The sequence below is a fragment of the Aulostomus chinensis genome, chromosome 4, assembly GCF_037954235.1.
Source record: "Aulostomus chinensis isolate RoL2024-O1b breed Wild chromosome 4, RoL_Achi_v1.0, whole genome shotgun sequence".
Lineage (NCBI taxonomy): Eukaryota > Metazoa > Chordata > Actinopteri > Syngnathiformes > Aulostomidae > Aulostomus > Aulostomus chinensis.
Window position 1 is genome coordinate 16167403 of NC_141323.1, and position 21088 is coordinate 16188490.

At 43.3% G+C, this 21088-nt stretch overlaps 1 protein-coding gene across 6 annotated transcripts in view; it reads left to right on the plus strand.

Annotated features, from left to right (window-relative positions):
- chchd3a (coiled-coil-helix-coiled-coil-helix domain containing 3a) overlaps positions 1–20136 on the plus strand; it is a 148765-nt gene extending 128629 nt beyond the window's left edge. For 4 of the 6 annotated variants that reach the window (XM_086202070.1, XM_086202072.1, XM_086202080.1 and 1 more), the window contains 3 exons: positions 15643–15778; positions 16020–16054; positions 19533–20136. In XM_086202070.1, coding sequence (XP_086058196.1) covers positions 15643–15778; positions 16020–16054; positions 19533–19542 — 181 coding nt within the window. In that variant the 3' untranslated portion in view covers positions 19543–20136. The remainder of the gene's footprint in view (positions 1–15642; positions 15779–16019; positions 16055–19532) is intronic. The other 2 variants (XM_086202073.1, XM_086202074.1) reach the window with 1 other exon arrangement.
- Positions 20137–21088: the final 952 nt, after the last annotated feature.

The following is a 21088-nucleotide window of genomic DNA, read 5'->3' on the forward strand; positions in this document are numbered from 1 at the left end:
TCCACTTTTGACCCACATATGCTGAGTTATGACTGGTTTTCACAGTAAAACTGCCAAATCCTCCTCTGCTCTCCACTCTGACACAGATGGCAGAGAGCGAGCAGAGAAGGGAGGGGCTCTTAAAGGGCCAGCTCTCAACTCTGCACTCGCACTGTGCAGCGAACTGAGGCTCGTATCTCCTAAACTACAAGGCCTAGGGATTTGCCGATTACACCGTTGGATTGGGGCCGGCGATCCGGCCGCGGTTAGGCGGGGGCTCAGGCCCTAACAACGCTGCTTGCAGCTTTAATTAGGGCCTGAGCCAGAAGGTACTTCTGGCGAAGACCCTATTATGTTTGCTCGGCAGAGCAACACATTAGCAGCACTAAAAACACTAAAAACACACACTAAACAGTGTCCCAGCCCCCCCAACACCCATGAGGCAACTGGGCCAGACGGCCCGGAGCCAGTTTTCACATACACACCCATTCAAAACCTGGTATTATACTGTTCTTGCTCTCAATGAGTGCGCGCTATATGCGCATAATGCGCATAACGCGCATAATCTAATTTGACCCCCTGAACATGCATGAAATTCGCTGAAATTTGGCACAATCGTTCGGTATGTCTCAACATTCACTAATCAAAACCAAAAACGCCACTAAAGTCTATAGCGCCACCTAGGGAGCCACACAAAAAAAAGATAATTTTTTTTAATTTCGCGCGCTATAACTCCTCACACAAAACTCCCACAGACATGGGACCAACACCGTTGGACTCGTCTCATCAAGACGAACAATTCTTACACTCTGACCCCTCACCTATCTCCAACAGAATGTCCACAAATTGGACAAAACTGTCAAAATCAGGACTTTTTTTACTCCCCGAACAAAATCTATCTCCTCCTAAACCGTAAATGCCAGGGCTTCCAAACTTTCACACATTACTCTCCCAACTGTGCTGATTAAAAGTTCAGTAAGAATAATATACTACGCGCTCGGTTCCCATTTTATAAGCCGTCAAAGTCGGGGAGACACGTTTCACGCTTACAATGGAAGTCAATGGGGAGGCCGTGTCCTCTCAGGGTACATACTCTCAAACAAATGCTTCTCACGTCTATACCATACATCGCACAGCTTTTAAAAACACACCACTGTATTCCTGACAAAAATCCCTACAAAAATATGGTATTTTGTGTGACTTTTGACCAACGTATGCCGACTTATTCAGCTTTTACACACTACATTTCTCTTAATCCTCCACTCTCTCCACTCCAGCACAGATCAGACACAGTGCAGCGGGGGAGGGGTTCTTAAAGGGCCAGCTGGCAGCTCTGCTCTCAGCTCTGCTCTCCACTCTGACAGAGATGGCAGAGAGCGAGCAGAGAAGGGAGGGGCTCTTAAAGGGCCGGCTCTCAGCTCTGCACTCGCACTGTGCGGCGCACTGAGGCTCGTATCTCCTAAACTACAAGGCCGAGGGATTTGCCGATTACACCGTTGGATTCGGGCCGGCGATCCGGCCGCGGTTAGGCGGGGGCTCAGGCCCTAACAACGCTGCTTGCAGCTTTAATTAGGGCCTGAGCCAGAAGGTACTTCTGGGCGAAGACCCTATTATGTTTCGAAGTCAGAGAGACACGAAGTCAGCGCTAAAAGCAGTAAAAACACACACTTAGGAACATCACAGGCCTCTAAAAACATCACAGGAGGGTCCGGGGGGGGACGGGGGGTGAGGTCCCCCATTGAAACCAATGGTGGCAAAAATTATATCTGAAATTGCTGCGTTTTTTTGGCTATTATTCTTTCTTTCTTCCGCCGCGACTTTAACGCTGAATTTGACCCCCTGAACATGCATGAAATTCGCTGAATTTTTGCACACACGTCCGGTCCGGCGAAAAATTTTATATTTAAAAAAAAAATTTCACCAAAACTCAATAGCGCCACCTAGGGAGCAAAAAAACTAAAAAAAAATTGGGAGCGCTATAACTGCTTGCACGAATGTCCCACAGACATGGGACCAACACCGTTGGAATCGTCTCATTAAGACGAAAAATTCATACACTCTGACCTCTCACCTATCTACAACACAATGTCCACAAATTGGACAAAACTGTCAAAAAAAGGAATTTTTTACTCCCCGAACAAAATCTATCTCCTCCTAAACCGTAAATGGCATCGCTTCCAAACTTTCACACATTACTCTCCCAACTGTGCTGATTAAAAGTTCAGTAAGAATAATATACTACGCGCTCGGTTTGGATTTTATAAGCCGTCAAAGTCGGGGAGACACGTTTTACGTTACAATGGAAGTCAATGGGGAGGCCGTGTCCTCTCATGGTACATACTCTCGAACAAACGCTTGGCACGTCTAAACTAAAACTCTCACAGCTTCACAAAACATATCAGTCGATTGCTCAGAAAAATCTCTACAAAAATATGGTATTATATTCCACTTCCAAGCAACATATGCAGAGTTATTTGCTTTTCACACACTAAAAATGTACACTTTTAAGCTGCTCTCCACTCAGGCACAGATGGCAGAGATTTGTTTACTGTAGTCATGGAAACCACAATTGGAGGGTCTCTGCCCTCATGTACATACTCTCAAACAAACACTTGTATCTTCTAAACTAAAACACTCACACCTTCAGAAAACACACCATTGAATTCCTGAGAAAAACCTCTACGCACTGATGTCTTTACATTCCACTTTTGACCAACATATGCTGAGTTATGACTGTGTTTGTCAGTTAAACTGCCAAATCCTCCTCTGCTCTCCACTCTGACACAGATGGCAGAGAGCGAGCAGAGAAGGGAGGGGCTCTTAAAGGGCCGGCTCTCAGCTCTGCACTCACACTGTGCAGCGCACTGAGGCTCGTATCTCCTAAACTACAAGGCCTAGGGATTTGCCGATTACACCGTTGGATTGGGGCCGGCGATCCGGCCGCGGTTAGGCGGGGGCTCAGGCCCTAACAACGCTGCTTGCAGCTTTAATTATTATTAGGGCCTGAGCCAGAAGGTACTTCTGGGCGAAGACCCTATTATGTTTCGAAGTCAGAGAGACACGAAGTCAGCGCTAAAAGCAGTAAAAACACACACTTAGGAACATCACAGGCCTCTAAAAACATCACAGGAGGGTCCGGGGGGGGACAGGGGGGTGAGGTCCCCCATTGAAACCTATGGTGGCAAAAATTATATCTGAAATTGCTGCGTTTTTTTGGCTATTATTCTTTCTTTCTTCCGCCGCGACTTTAACGCTGAATTTGACCCCCTGAACATGCATGAAATTCGCTGAATTTTTGCACACACGTCCGGTCCGGCGAAAAATTTTATATTTTAAAAAAAAATGTCACCAAAACTCAATAGCGCCACCTAGGGAGCCAAAAAACTAAAAAAAAATTGGGAGCGCTATAACTGCTTGCACGAATGTCCCACAGACATGGGACCAACACCGTTGGAATCGTCTCATTAAGACGAACAATTCATACGCTCTGACCTCTGACCTATCTACAACAGAATGTCCACAAATTGGACAAAACTGTCAAAATGAGGAGTTTTGCTCCTCCCCGAACAAAATCTATCTCCTCCTAAACCGTAAATGGCACCGCTTCCAGACTTTCACACATTACTCTCCCAACTGTGCTGATTAAAAGTTCAGTAAGAATAATATACTACGCGCTCGGTTTGGATTTTATAAGCCGTCAAAGTCGGGGAGACACGTTTTACGTTACAATGGAAGTCAATGGGGAGGCCGTGTCCTCTCATGGTACATACTGTTAAACAAACGCTTCTCACGTCTACACTAAAACTCACACAGCTTCACAAAACACACAATGGATTCCTCAGAAAAATCTCTACAAAAATATGGTATTATATTCCACTTCCAAGCAACAAATGCAGAGTTATTTGCTTTTCACACACTAAAAATGTACACTTTTCAGCTGCTCTCCACTCAGGCACAGATGGCAGAGATTTGTTTACTGTAGTCATGGAAACCACAATTGGAGGGTCTCTGCCCTCATGTACATACTCTCAAACAAACACTTGTAGCTTCTAAACTAAAACACTCACACCTTCAAAAAGCACACCATTGAATTCCTGAGAAAAAACTCTACACACTGATGTCTTTACATTACACTTTTGACCAACATATGCAGAGTTATGACTGTGTTTCACAGTAAAACTGCCAAATCCTCCTCTGCTCTCCACTCTGACACAGATGGCAGAGAGCGAGCAGAGAAGGGAGGGGCTCTTAAAGGGCCGGCTCTCAACTCTGCACTCACACTGTGCAGCGCACTGAGGCTCGTATCTCCGAAACTACAAGGCCTAGGGATTTGCCGATTACACCGTTGGATTGGGGCCGGCGATCCGGCCGCGGTTAGGCGGGGGCTCAGGCCCTAACAACGCTGCTTGCAGCTTTAATTATTCTTTCTTTTTCCGCCGCCACTTTAACGCTTAATTTGACCCCCTGAACATGCATGAAATTCGCTGAAATTTTGCACACACGTCCGGTCTGGCAAAAAATTTTATATTTAAAAAAAAAATTTCGCAAAAACTCAATAGCGCCACCTAGGGAGCCAAAAAACTCTCAAAAAATTGGGAGCCCTATAACTGCTAACACGAATGTCCCACAGACATGGGACCAACACCGTTGGAATCGTCTCAGCAAGACGAACAATTCATACACTCTGACCTCTCACCTATCTACAACACAATGTCCACAAATTGGACAAAACTGTCAAAATTTAGACTTTTTTTACTCCCAAACAAAATCTATCTCCTCCTAAACCGTAAATGGCATCGCTTCCAAACTTTCACACATTACTCTCCCAACTGTGCTGATTAAAAGTTCAGTAAGAATAATATACTACGCGCTCGGTTTGGATTTTATAAGCCGTCAAAGTCGGGGAGACACATTTCACGCTTACAATGGAAGTCAATGGGGTGGCCGTGTCCTCTCATTGTACATACTCTCGAACAAACGCTTGTCACGTCTACACTGAAACTCTCACAGCTTCACAAAACACACCACTGGATTCCTCAGAAAAATCTCTACAAAAATATGGAATTATATTTCACTTCCAAGCAAGAAATGCAGAGTTATTTGCTTTTCACACACTAAAAATGTACACTTTTTAGCTGCTCTCCACTCAGGCACAGATGGCAGAGATTTGTTTACTGTAGTCATGGAAACCACAATTGCAGCTTCTCTGCCCTCATGTACATACTCTCAAACAAACACTTGTAGCTTCTAAACTAAAACACTCACACCTTCAAAAAGCACACCATTGAATTCCTGACAAAAAACTCTACGCACTGATGTCTTTACATTCCACTTTTGACCAACATATGCTGAGTTATGACTGTGTTTGTCAGTAAAACTGCCAAATCCTCCTCAGCTCTCCACTCTGACACAGATGGCAGAGAGCGAGCAGAGAAGGGAGGGGCTCTTAAAGGGCCGGCTCTCAACTCTGCACTCACACTGTGCAGCGAACTGAGGCTCGTATCTCCTAAACTACAAGGCCTAGGGATTTGCCGATTACACCGTTGGATTGGGGCCGGCGATCCGGCCGCGGTTAGGCGGGGGCTCAGGCCCTAACAACGCTGCTTGCAGCTTTAATTAGGGCCTGAGCCAGTCCCTGGCGAAGACCCTATTATGTTTCGAAGTCACACTCGCCACTTCAAAAGTAAATTTGACCCCCTAAACATGCATGAAAACTCACCAAATTTGGTAAGCACATCGGGTGCAGCGAAAAATTCGATAATTAAAAAAAAAAGAGGCGGTCTACTCAATAGCGCCACCTACATACACAAAAAACCACGCCACAGACTGTAGGAATGTCCTACAGACTTGGGACAAACACCATTGAACTCGTCTCATCAAGACGGATAAATCATACACTCACACCCCTGACCTAACTGTAACAGGATGTCCACAATTTGGACACGAATGTCTAATTTTGGACAATTTTGCGCCCCGAACAAAATCTATCTCCTCCTAAACCGTAAATGCCAGGTCTTCCAAACTTTCACACATTACTCTCCCAACTGTGCTGATTAAAAGTTGTTCAAGGTTAATATACTACGCGCTCGGTTTGGATTTTATGAGCCGTCAAAGTGGGGGAGACACTTTTCGCCTTACAATGGAAGTCTATGGGGAGAGCGTGTCCTCTCAGGGTACATACTGTCAAACAAATGCTTCTCACATCTACACCATACATTCCACAGCTTTTAAAAACACACCACTGTATTCCTGACAAAAATCCCTACAAAAATATGGTATTTTGTGTGACTTTTGATCAACGTATGCCGACTTATTCACCTTTTACACACTACATTTCTCTTAATCCTCCACTCTATCCACTCTAGCTCAGATCAGACACAGTGCAGCGGGGGAGGGGTTCTTAATGGGCCAGCTGGCAGCTCTGCTCTCAGCTCTGCTCTCAGCTCTGACAGAGATGGCAGAGAGCGAGCAGAGAAGGGAGGGGCTCTTAAAGGGCCGGCTCTCAGCTCTGCACTCACACTGTGCAGCGCACTGAGGCTTGTATCTCCTAAACTACAAGGCCTAGGGATTTGCCGATTACACCGTTGGATTCGGGCCGGTGTCGGGGCTCAGGCCCTAACAACGCTGCTTGCAGCTTTAATTATACTTTCTTTTTTCCGCGTACTTTTAAATCCTTAATTTGACCCCCTGAACATGCATGAAATTCGCTGAAATTTTGCACACACATCCGGTCTGGCGAAAAATTTTATATTTAAAAAAAAAATTTCGCAAAAACTCAATAGCGCCACCTAGGGAGCAAAAAAACTCAAAAAAACTTTGGAGCGCTATAACTGCTTGCACGAATGTCCCACAGACATGGGACCAACACCGTTGCACTCGTCTCATCAAGACAAAAATTTCATACGCTCTGACCTCTCACCTATCTACAACACAATGTCCACAAATTGGACAAAACTGTCAAAATGAGGACTTTTGCTCCTCCCCGAACAAAATCTATCTCCTCCTAAACCGTAAATGGCATCGCTTCCAAACTTTCACACATTACTCTCCCAACTGTGCTGATTAAAAGTTCAGTAAGAATAATATACTACTCGCTCGGTTTGGATTTTATAAGCCGTCAAAGTCGGGGAGACACGTTTTACGTTACAATGGAAGTCAATGGGGAGGCCGTGTCCTCTCATGGTACATACTTTCAAACAAACGCTTCTCACATCTACACTGAACCTCACACAGCTTCATAAAACACACACTGGATTCCTCAGAAAAATCTCTACAAAAATATGGAATTATATTCCACTTCCAAGCAACAAATGCAGAGTTATTTGCTTTTCACACACTAAAAATGTGCATTTTTTAGCTGCTCTCCACTCAGGCACAGATAGCAGAGATTTGTTTACTGTAGTCATGGAAACCACAATTGCAGCTTCTCTGCCCTCATGTACATACTCTCAAACAAACACTTGTAGCTTCTAAACTAAAACACTCACACATTCAGAAAACACACCATTGAATTCCTGAGAAAAAACTCTACGCACTGATGTCTTTACATTCAACTTTTGACCAACATATGCTGAGTTATGACTGTGTTTGTCAGTAAAACTGCCAAATCCTCCTCTGCTCTCCACTCTAGCACAGATGGCAGAGATTTGTTTACTGTAGTCATGGAAACCACAATTGGAGCTTCTCTGCCCTCATGTACATACTCTCAAACAAACACTTGTATCTTCTAAACTAAAACACTCACACCTTCAGAAAACACACCATTGAATTCCTGAGAAAAAACTGTACGCACTGATGTCTTTACATTCCACTTTTGACCAACATATGCTGAGTTATGACTGTGTTTCACAGTAAAACTGCCAAATCCTCCTCTGCTCTCCACTCTGACAGAGATGGCAGAGAGCGAGCAGAGAAGGGAGGGGCTCTTAAAGGGCCGGCTCTCAGCTCTGTAGTCACACTGTGCAGCGAACTGAGGCTCGTATCTCCTAAACTACAAGGCCTAGGGATTTGCCGATTACACCGTTGGATTGGGGCCGACGATCCGGCCGCGGTTAGGCGGGGGCTCAGGCCCTAACAACGCTGCTTGCAGCTTTAATTTTAAATTCAAGCTCGGAGACATGACTGGACTGAATCAGAGAAAATAAGAATAACCCCTATAGCTTCGGCGTACATCATCAGGCTGCCTGTTTTAATATATGGCTGTGAAGTCCTGCTTGTGGAGACCAAGAAAAGGGTCAGAAAGAACACTTGCTTTTCTTCTTCAGCTCTTTCACTCATCCTCTTTACTTAAGGACACAGTTTTGTGTCTTCATTCATATCTCGCTCTCCCTCTTTGTTATTTTCTACTTTTTTCCACTCTGGTACATTCTCTCGCTTCATTCATTCTACTTTAATCCTTGACATTATTCTTGATTTTGTCTCTCTTTCCATCCCTTCTTCTCTCTCTCTCTCTCTCTCTCTCTCTCTCTCTCTCTCTCTCTCTCTCTCTCTCTCTCTGTGTCTCTCTCTTTCTTTCAGTCTCTTATCCACGCTGATGGATTTCACTGCAGGGGGTCACTCAGGTCTGCTTTTAAAAAGCAGCGTGAGCGAAATGTGTGTCATTTTTCTCCTTAACTGGATCATTTGTATTTATTTACCCCCCTCTGTACTGACACTCGCCTTAACTAGAGAGAACATGAGAGCTATTTAAGGGGGGACCGGCTCCCACCCCTTAACCCTATTAACCCCCAAGTGGACCCAAATGATGATAAATAGACAATGTGGTGATTGGGGACTCAATCTGGTGGCGGCCTTGGTAATCCATACTGTTGATGGAGCTACAGTATGTATCACTTGCCTGTTTGTTTTGATTTGTGTGCGAGTTTAAGCAGAGAGTCTGACCTTGGGTTGAGTCAGAGCATTGGTATTGGTATTTGCAGACTTCTTTGAAGATTTCTTTTCATCATTTAACATCATTTATTTTATCTCACTTAACAACACAGTATTGGAATTAAGAGATGAGAAAGTATCACAACTGACAAATGGCTTGCCAAAATATTTTTTCAAGTCGCTTTTCCCTCAATTCTCTCAAAGCCCAACACTGGACAAACAGAACTGGCCATTTGTGAGGATAAAGGGGAGGTTCAATTCCATCATTTTTCACTGAGTTGTGATGGGGTTGCTAGCTAACAGAGTCTGAGCTGCAAAGTGGTTCTGCTCCATCTTATTAGCCACTAGCTAGCTCTGAAAACTCTGCATCTGCATTGTGACAAACCTTCGAGTGTTAGAGGCCAGAGATTTTCCTAAACATCATCTTCCAGATGGGAGGTGCAATGTTCACAGCACATACAGACATTGAGAAATTATTTTTCATAATCTGATCAGCCCTCATCGATGTGGCCAGTCTGATTGTCTGGAACCCATATGGGACGATTACGATCGATTGAAACGTCTTACTTCTGAGCCTGTGCAAAAATACTGTGCTGAACCCAAACCAGTGAAGAATCCTATTGGCTTTAGCTGGAGGGAACCCACGGTGTTGCTAGCTTCTGGGTTGGCCGACAAGACTATGACATGCTAGTCAGTCTGCTCCGTTATAATTCTTTATAATTAATAATTCCAGTCTCTGAGACTGTGTTAATGCCCACTTGTCCTTTTGGGCATCTGCGTGTGTGTCTTCACAGAGGACAGACAGGTGAGACAAGTGTCTGGGAACATCTGTATATAAATATTGTTTTAGTGCACAGCTGTCAGTACAGTGCAGCAGATGGTTGCCATGGTCGATAAATGCGTGCTATTGTCTATCTATTGACATAACGCATGCATATTGTATGAAAACCTCAACATCGATCTCAATTTATCCCCAGCTTGCAGTCAATATGTTCTTTAAAGAATGTTGCCGTAGCCATAAGCCCACCGGAATATGTTCCCTCCATGGAAATGTGCTGACTTGCTGAGTGGGAATCTTGAAAGAGGGGATTGTATTAAATGATATAGGGACACCTTGAGGAAGGAGGGAGGGAGGGAGCAGGTAATCTATTCAACTTTATTGTACATTCAATGAGACACATTCACCCTCTCATATCGTCGCGCCCCTCCTCTCAACCTCCTTCTGTGTTCTCTCTGAAAGCAAAACTTTACAAAGGAACCCAGCTGAGGACTTGAGGAACGTTCCGTGGAGGGTCTTTTCTCCTCCCTCTCCTCTCCTACATCCACTCTATTCTGTTCTCCCACTTTGTCATTTTTTTTTCTCTGTTCATAAATATTTTTCCAGACTTTTATTTTCAGTCCTCTGTCTCTTTAACATACATTTGTTTCTCCACCAAAGCGCGTCTCTTCTCAATACAGCCACGTGCACACCCGCGCGCGCGCACACACACACACACACTGTGCCTTTTTTCTCCTATTCCGTCTTTCCTCTCTTGCCTTTGTGATTTATGACACCGAGCTGAGAATCTGTAATGTAGATAGCAAAACCTGCTTCACTCCTCCCTTTCATTCCACCCTCTATCGGTGCATCAAGGCAATAGGGATTTGTGAGTGTGCGGGTGTGTGTGCGTGCGTGTGTGTTTGTTTATAGAGACCTTTACTGCCACTGATGGCACAAGGCAAGACCCCTATATGACTGTATGACTGTTGAGATTTACTGACTCTGGGGGTACAGGGGTGCAAAACACACACACACTCACCACACAAACATATACACACGCACACACGCGCGCACACACACACACTACAAAAATAATAAGCAACTGCGTCTGGCTTGACGTCTCTATTTGTGTCTCCCGCCCCATGGACCCCTTGAGAATTTTGGAGAGATTAAAGCGGAGAGAAATAAAGGGAAGATGGTGTAAAGGAAAGGTTTGTGTGATATTTATTGTCAGCACCTGTTCCTATAACTTGTAGAGTAATGTTTTATTTTGATTTGCGTGTAGACATTTATACTCTTCATCTGCGCGTTACTGACAATACGTGTGTGTGTTTATCTGTGTTTTGCGATCCATGTGAAGGAATGGACGGAGAAAGGCTTGTTTCCACTCAACGTGTGTGTGTGTGTGTGTGTGTGTGTGTGCGTAAATATAACATTTATGGGCTGTTACAAATAATTTGGAAATTAAGTAAAAAAAAAAATTTCTAACACTTACTGTCTTTAAACCAAGTCAACCAGTCAACGACCATCTGCCATGTCAGTTATGAAAATATCAGCATGTTGGATATGGAAAAAAAAAATAGATAATAAAAATACAGCTCCAATGATAAACAAATGAAATTTGATTGAAAGTTTGAAGGAAATGACAACATTCAATTATCTACAATTTTACCCAAAATATTTCCCACTCACAGAGATGGCGTTTGCGTTTAAAAAAAAGAAAAAGAAAAAAAAGTAAGTCTGTGAAATGTCTTAAGTTTTAAGTGAGAAGCTGAATAAAAAACAAACTCTTTATGATTTTTTTTTTTTATATCCTCTGATTCAAATCCGATACCCATAACAGAAAAGCATTCTTTGTTTGGACCGATGGTGATACGGGGTCATAATCAGACATTGCTGTTAAAAAAAAATAATCATAAAAAATAAAAAGGTCACAAAGGAAACCACAAAGACCATGTAAACCATGATTTGTCCTCTGTTTATCAAAACTCAAAACATTTGCCTTTAAAACTGCCTTTTCCCCTTCTCCTGTAAATCTCTCTAAGTCGTTGCACCGGGAATATCATCCCTGTTTATGAGCGACTGCTCAGGTTACATGGGAACTGGATGATTCATCGTTGTTTGGACTGTATTTACAATCACAGTCGGATTCCCACGGTTAGGAATCTCCTGCTTACGCACTTGGTAGCCTTTTACTACTTATACTTACTTATTATCTGTTAATGAATGTAACAAAAAAAACCTAAAGTTTGTCTTGTTTGTGGCATATTCTTAGATATTTAGTATAGGTTGTTCATGTTGTTAAATACAGCAGCAAAACCCAAGAAAAAAAGTTACCCAAAGCCAGTATGGGGGGGGTGAGGAACCAGTGTTTGCCTCACAGGTGTTATCGAGTGTATTTCGTAATTCTTGGAACCTGTATTTGTATAATATTTGAATTAGTTATGTTTTTATGCACGACTATATTCGTGAACAAAAAAACATGGGGAGATTCGTGCGTTCTTGGGCTTCAGATTCAATGGTGCTCAAGTAGTTTTTCTATGTCGTCACACAGATTTAAATATATGTGGATTTTTTTTCATTCATAAGAACGTCTTTGTACTTGTTTATTACAATGCGGAGTTCAAATCACTCGTATCTCCGGCCCATATCCACATATTTTAACTTTATTTTGACCGACGTTTCGATTTGAACCAATATAAGTGACATGTGATTCCCGTCTTTGATACGCCTGCATCCCACGAATCCCATGAGTCGGACAGCTGCGGTCCTGCTTTTCCCCCAGGGGAATATTAATTTTCACTTTAAAATGTCTGTTGTTTTTTTTTTAATAGTTTGAATATATACACACAACATTTAGAATATCACCTGGCAGCCCTTGTGTATTCATGATATACCATGCCTATCCCTTTTGCATCTGCTCTCCCTGCTGTAGCAGTCACGCTGTTGTAAATGATACGAGAACACCTAATGTAAAATTGAGGAGGAGGGAGGGTTCTAGTCATCTGGCAGCAGCTCTGCGGGATTACAAGCAGGAACTTAATGTTAATCTTAATGATAGATGATATAGGATGCAGCGTCCCGCCACAGAGTGTGTGTCGCACTGTTATTGTCTCCATGATTAACTCAAGCACTGTCTCGGCCCCCTTTTTCCCCACACAGAGAGCCAGAGAGCAAACAGAATAGAAGCACCACTGTCTGGTTCCTCAACAAGAAATGCTCTTCATTTCTATCTTCCTCACATTTTCCTCTGTCCTCTTTCCTTTCTTGCTCAGAGGCCATTACTTGTGATAAACACTGTGGTTTGTATCAGCAGGATGCACCTGGCATTAACACCAACGCTTAAGAAAGCAATTAGTGGGTGTATGTGGCTCCTCCTGTCCCTGTAGATGCCATAGGCGCTGTAATAAATGAGTGCCAGGATCCATAGGAATAGGGTGGCAGAGATTTCTGCTAGCGCCGCTGCCATCGTTCAATACCCTGACAAAGAGCAATGGCCTTGTCATGGCTGCTAGCAAAACGACTGACTCCCCCCCCCCCCCCCAATGGCTACACACATGTCGCAAAGCCTTCTACACAACCAACATTACGGCATGAAGTTCCACGTTGGTGCTCCAGAGTCGTGAAGGTCAGAAATTTATTCTTAAAATCCACTCGCTATTTAGTGTGAAGATGGTGGAAATACATGATTTGGATTTCAGGGTATTACAAATCCTGCTTGAGGAGAGGACTATCCAGGTTAATCTTTTTTTAATTGTGCTGGATGGTTTTTGGGGGGGGGGGGGGGGGCAGTCATCAAAAATGCAAATTACTGATCATTTTGAAAAGTGTATTGCTCAATCCAGACATGAACACTGAAACAGGATAAGAAATACAAAAACAAGCATTTGTGCTCCTCCTATTTCAAACACACTGTGTTATTATGTTTAATGTATAGTAATAACAAAATGTATTTTACAAAATAATTTCTGTAACATTTATGCAGTATTGTTCAGTATTTGTTTTTTATTGTTGCTATATGATGTACAATTTTTAATTTAAATTTTTCATTTTTCTTTTTTTGTCATTAATGTTATGTAATAGAATTTGTTCAAACTGACCCTGAGTCAGTGTTAAGCTGTTAAAATATGGCTCACTGGCCCTGTCACCGAGCCCCACGGGTGGCAACCATAGATTTTTCCGGCGTCCCCGGCAGATATTACCATGCGGTGCTGCTCAAATGTACACATCTGAACCACACTAGTGTCTTACTGCATTGCACCTTGGGTAATGATGCATGTGGCCCGATCCCCTCCTTTGTATCCAACCAGGGGGTAATTTTTCACTCCAGGGGGCAAATCAAACATCTGATTCCAACGACAGGGGCTTGGCTTCACACAAACGTACCCCCCCCCCCCCCCCCCCCCCAAATATCCCTTTAGAGATCTCCAGAGTTGCTGACGGGCAAAACGTTGTTCTCTTTCTCACACACACACACACACACACACACACACACACACACACACACAAGGCATGTTTAGTGAGGCCGATGGAGTGTCCTGAGCACTGGTGTGAACAAAACGATGACACCACATTAGCATAATGGCCCCAGCATGTGCATATGTCGTCATTATGGACTTTTATGGTGTGTGTGTGTGTGTGTTTTAACAGTGAGCAAGACATCACTGCTGCTCTCAACGTTTAGATCTTGCAACACTGTACGTGTAATGAAAGACGTCAATTTGAAAGCACAGAAGTTTAGCATCTGGAACCCAACAGTTTAGACTGCAGTCCTGAAACTGCAGCAGACCACAGGGACGGACTTTAATGAGCCAAGCTCGCAATTTGTAGCCTATAAACAGACATATAGCATTCCCCACTATACGACCACACTCTCCTCTGGATGCTAAAAGGTTGGATTTACCATTTAGATTCCAAGGTGGCAGTCACACAGTATGTAAATGACACTTTGAGGCATTTACTGTGAGCCATTCTTAATCAATGGATGGATTCACAGGTACCCGGTAGAGGAATCAATATTCTCCTCCGTGAGGCCATTTTAAAAGGGTTTAATGGTGAGAAGTGGGACTAATTTAGTAGGAAGCTAGAGTTAGCTGGCCGGTAATTTTACCCTTGTCACTATTATCATCATTACATTGTAACAATAAGGCTCATCTTGTGGCTTTCTTGTTTTGCATTGGTTGAGACATTGATTTGCAGAGTTTGCTTCTCTTGTACAGTCTCATGACACTGATGGATCTGCCCTCCCAGGGGTCGAAGCCACGGCTGGAAGCTTTATTTGACACCTCATAGTGTCCATTTTTAGAAGACCCTCTGGCCTCTCTGTCAATACATTCTAATGCCTACTTCGACAATTGTCACAGCAGCTGGATTGACTTTTGACCTTACTCCAGCAGATTCGTTAATGCAGATTCTTGTTCCGGGTGTTTTGGACTGTAACTGCAGTCGTGACAGAATCAGCAACAAGGAAGTTGGCATCACCATGAGTTCCCTCAATCACAATCTAACGGGATTTTTGCATTGGAGTTTTGATTGTCACAGAAAATATTCTTGGCGGGAAACAAACATTTTAAAAGCATTAAGCGAACAGATAACAGCTAAAGGCTATGAACAAACAAAACCACAAGCACAGCTTCAACATCACTAAAAACTAATCACAATGCTTTTACTGTGTTCAGTACAATGGTATTTAATCACCGCAACAATTTTTGTTGTCTTGTTTAGCAAGCGCTGGTTTGGAAAATTGCTTTAAATTCATGAAGTAGGTATTTATTGAGCACAACACCTGTTTTAACCACAGATCATTTAACCAAAAACCCATCAACCTTGAGATGAGAGAGCCAGACTTTGAGCCATGCTAACTTACTGTACTTCCAGGTTTTAGGACTCTTTCCTGCACCACTTAATGTACCATCATAATGCATTTACCATTTCTCCTACACTTAACATTTACTTCCCTGACACTTTCTCCTACCTATCACATCCACCCCCTCCGCCCTTGTTCACCCAACTTCTCTTCCCTCTCTCCCATACAGGCGGTACGAGGTGTATCCTGTGTGTGCAGACCTGCAAGGCCAGATTCTTGCATGCTACCAAGAAAACGTAGGAAAAACCCTGAACTGCTCCAACATCGCAGCACTCTACCTGCAGTGTGTCAACAGCGCAAAACAGGTAATTACAGAACAAAGACCCACCCCGATAACTTTTTATATCTCAAGATAAATTTGCTACACCCGCTTCAGTGGGTTATGATTTAAAAAGTGCTGGTACCAGTGTATTTTGCGTATAAGAATCATTGAAGTGCACCTCACGCTTCTTAAGTGAAGTGAAAAGGAATTTCATAGTGTGCCACTGCTTAAACACACACTTTAAAAAAAAGACCTCTAAATAACACCCTTCTCCCCTCTGAAAGAATGACAAGCAGGCTTCCTGGTGGACAGACGATATGTGAGTTGGAGCACTCTTGTAGCTTTCAGTTGAACCAGTGTGTGTTTTACAAAGTAGCGTGTGTTATCTAAGACTCATAGATGTGTGTGGTTGCTCCAGTAGAACCTTTTTAAATGTCTAAATGAATGAAGGCAGTCTACACAGACACACTTGCATCCATTTACATGCGCCCTCGCTTTTTAGACAGGAGAATATAATTTCCCCACAACTACTGGCGCCTGAATAATGCTCCGATATCTAGTTTAAACCTTAAGGTTTATTTCCATAATACCTGCTGACACCGATGTTCCCCCCACGTCTGTCTCCATGTGTATTTTAATGTAATTAGACCACGAGAGTCGCCGCTGCATGTTGGACACCAATTCAGTGTTGTTTCACCCTCTGTCTCATGCAGTCACGCAGTCGTAGTCATGTCACTCAGGTTGATATTAACTTGATTCCCCCTCTCTCACTTTGCAATATGGAACAACCATCAGCCCCCAAAAAGGCTCAATTTACATTCATAAAGCCCTTATATTAGATTGTTTGGGGGGGGGGGGTTTTCTTACAATTGCATTGTTTTTTTCAGAAATGAGGAAAACTGATTTTTTTTTTTTTTTTTGTTGGCGTCTCGCATTCGCCCTCGTGGGTATTAGATCTGAAAGTCATATGCAGCTCGATTTTTAAGCGATACATCATGTAAATTGCGCATGTTTTATTCATAGTGTGTATGTGCGTGTGTGTACGTTCTTTTTGGTGTTTTTTTTTTTTTTTTCTCAAGTCGCTACCTGTAGCCTCGTCAAGATTCAGCAAGGGTACGTTCACAGTCCGGATGCTGTTATGATCTTGTAAATTGTTTGGATGCGAGCCTGGGATGATATGGTAATCCGCTTGTGTTTATCACCCCGCGGCAATCACAGCGCACTCTTGTTACGTCTCTGCTTATCTGTCTAAGACTTGCCTTTAAAGTCATTAGGTGCAAAGAAACAGTTTTGTGATAAGGCTTTAAAGGAATAATATGCGGAATTACACAGACTAGAAAATCAGGGGAATGAAGTTGAATTGATATGAGCTGATAGAGCGTCATGATTTAGGATGTTTACACAGCTTTATCAGAGCCGAGCAGGAAGCTGCGCTGAGAAGAAATGTCAAAGGCCACGACTTTGACCCCTGGAGGTCAGACAATCCAAACGTGGCCTCTTAACGCCCTTCTCTCATCTCCTTCACGGTCAAAGACACTTGATAGCATCGCTTTCCAACGGCACTTTCTCCTTCTCTGTCCTTCCTCTTCATATCTTAAATTTCACTAAAACTGCAGCATGGGCGGGAGATAGGATTCTCCAAGATGTCATCTCACTGAGGATTAAAACCAAATCCCCCCTCCAAATCTCACTTTTACTATATTGACCCTTCAACTGGAGTCAACGGAGACAGAGGCGGCCCGGCCTTTGTCACTGATAATTAGCCTCCTTATCACCGCGGTCATTGATAACATTTGGACCCATTTTCATTCTCTTTTGTGCCCTCGCTGCCCTGCCACTATCCCTTCCTCCCTCACACCATCATCTACCCATCCCCTCATCCCTTCATCCCTTGTCACATTTCTAATGCATTCAGCTCTTAACAAACCCAGATAGCAAACTGTGAGGAAGAGGCAGTCGAAGGACAGATAAAGTCCCCCTCTTTCTCTCTCTCTCGTTCTCTCTCTCGCTCTGTGAATGAGTTTATCATGGAGGCTGATCTCTCCATCCACTGCCTCTGCCTTTTCATTCCATATTCTCCCTGCATGGTCGCCTCTTGCTCCCTATCGTCTCCTTTGCCACTTTATTTTTCAGACTGACCCTTCCATCTCACTTTTACGCTCATGCTGGTTCCCCTGCCTGTGGTTTCTGTTTTGAAAGTATGAAAATGAAAAAAGGAGCCAGGTCGATGAAGTTCTCTGACTTTATCTTGGGTATTTCAATTCAACACTTGTTGGGGTATATTTCAAGATTTTGTTCATAGGCTTACTTTTGATTTCATTTAGGTTTGTGTTCAGATAAAGCTGCGTTTCCACGACGTGATGCTGACTCATCGCTGCTCTCCATGTCTTCTTGTTTTCATTGTTGGGGATAGTGCCCGGTACCGTTTTGGTATCGCCTCGGCCGACGTTCCATACAAGCAGAGCCGGGAACACACATAATCCCTGCAGATTATTACATCTAATTGGTCCGAGAGAATCCTCACCTTTCAGCAGCCTGTCTTCATCTCGTCTCAGCTATGATTTCCCAAACTCTCCTGTCTTTTTTTTTTTAGTCTTGCTGCCTTGAGCCTCTTTGGAAGTAAAAAGTCTACTTGCTGTCACAAACTGCAAATCCAAACCACCCCATCCCATCAATATTCACTGTCGTGTTCCCGTGTGTGCGTGTGTGTGTGTGTGTGTGTGTGTGTGTGTGTGTGTCACGTTGAAGCTGCCGTTGAAAAAATAAACCCCTGTAACAAAAAGAAAGAGCGGAGCCAGCACCATGTGGAGGCTTTTAAGGACAGTTTCCATTCCATTAGGACAGAGATGTTATTGTTTTCGCTCATGCGGTGAAACCTGTTGGTAGTGATATTGCATGTTAATAAGATTTGGTAACACAGAACGTATAAACGGCCCCAAAGGGGGAAAAAAAAAAAAAAAGCAGAGTAGTTGGGAAATAAACGAGAGGCAAACTATTCGTTCAGTAATGACTTGACACAGAAATAAATTCTTTGTTAAACCCGGCGTGATAGAAAAGAATTCTCCGTCGTGGATGATCATCGTAGCTGAAACATTCTTTTTCACGGGCTCACTGAACTTGATTGACATGTCCAGAAAAATACCTCTAACAGCTGAACAGTCCTACCAGTTGATCCAGATAGATTTACATCCATTAGAGTTTGAGATATCCTGCCAACAAACGCACAGAAGCACACAAAAACGGCGATCATATTACCTCGCAAACGCTTGTGTTATTTATAATTTTGGGTTGATCAATGAACCTGAAAACTTAGATTCTTCCAGAGAAAAGAAACAAATCCGACAGGGATTTATTCAGTCCACAACACCGGTTATTAAATTGAGTAAGTAAGATTTTATTTCTTACTCTCCGTCCACCTTATTCCCTTTCTTATGTCTTTTGTTCCTTCTTCTCTTTCTTTCCCTCATCTCTCTCTCAGGCAGTTTTCATCCAGTGGCATCAGCTGCAATAGGCCAGTTCAAATGGTTATTGACAGGGAGTGCTGGGGATTTGTGGTTGCACTTATCGCTAACATGGACTCCATTGCCCTTGGGTCCTTTCTCCACTTCTCAAACTCACTCCATCCTCTTTTATTACACTCTCAGGCCTTCCTCTCTCAGTTTTGTCCATCATGTGTGACATTATCTCCTTCTGTTTGTCTATTTTTCACATTTTTTTTTTTGTTATTCGCCTTCTCCATCTCTCGAAAACGCTTACCTCTTCTGTTTTTGTTGTGTTTTTTTTCTTTCTTTCTCCAGAACAAGTTGAGGACCGGAGGTTAAAGAGGGAAACGAAAAAGGGAGCAATGAAGAGCTCATTACGTGGGATTACTGATCGACTGACTGAAGCTGGAGAAGAGGAGCAGAGGAATGAGTCGGCACCAAAATCTGCAACCTAAAAAAAAACAAAAAAACAACAACAAAAAAAACACCTTTGGAGAACCGAGCCAGGCTCGAGGCACCGAACACAGAACCCTCACAGATTCCTACCTCCTTACCTCCCTTTAGATCTCTCCTTTGAGTAGAACAAAGAGGCAGTGACACCGTCCCCCGTTCCGGAGACCTACAGGTCTGGAAAATAGAGATGAACCAAAACCACTATCAGGAAACTAGCCACCTCTGGACTCCTCCCATCCCAACTAACACCCTCAGGAAAATAACATCTATTTTTCTCACAAATATCAGTCTGATGTCCATAATTCATTGCTTTCTCGTACACAGTTATACATGTTGGCATCTGTTTTCTTGTGTCGTTTAAAACGTGTTATGTTCTGTTAATAATGTAACTATCTGCGTGTCGAGTATTCCTCCAGACCAACACTTCTGACGATGTCTGATCACAGGAAATAAAAGATGCAGCAACCATTGTTGAACCTTTTCTCCATTAATATTCAGTTGTCTCTCTTGTGCATATCTGTGTGTTTTATGCTAATTGCGGCAAACGTTGTACATCTTTGATGGATACGCCAGCCCTGTCACGACGACGATTTTGCCAAACGGAGTAACCCAGGAGGAGGACGCGCTGGGAAATATTCGCCCCAGATGTTCAGGTTCATAATTCTTTCTCTCTGTTTCGTTATCTGTCTTTATAAAGCTCGGTTACGTGAATCCTCTGTGCGTTCTAGGAAGTGATTCTCTCTCAATCTCTTCCTCTTGCTTTATCCCCTCATTGTCTTTTTTTTTTTAGACTTATCTACTTCTTTCTTTCCCTCGCTTCCGTCTCTGCTCAGTCTCCCAGGCTAATGTTGCCTTGGAGGAGACGGCTTCTCCATGCTGTCTGCACTCTGCCACAGTTGAACTGCATAGACAGACACTTCATGTTTTTGACTTTGTGTGTGTGTGTCTGTGTCTGTGTGTGTGTGTGTGTTTGCCCACGCACAGGCGGTTGGGGTTTCAATGCAGTGACTTTGTTTTATTGGACACATTCTAGACTTGACGTGGAGGCAGGTGACCACAGAGGGGGTGTTATCTTAATTCTGAATCAGAAGAAGAGACGAAGTGTGTGATGGACACAGACAGAGAGAGAATGTGAGAGAGAGAGTGTGTGAGAGGCGGTGTGTGTGCATGCAAGCATGTGATTCTTTGTGACTAATCCCCCTCGGTCTGTCAGTCAGCTGTCCTTTCGCTTTTTGACTTTTGGTGTCTCAAAGGGGTTAGGGTTTGACTTGTATTATACAGAGGGTGTGTGTGTTGGAGGGGGGTTTCAAAAGGTCGTGTGTGTGTGTGTGGGGGGGGGGGTAATGGGTATTGGTGTTCATGGCAGGTGTTTCTCTTCAGACTATCAGCCTTTTTTTTGTTTTCACCTCACACACACA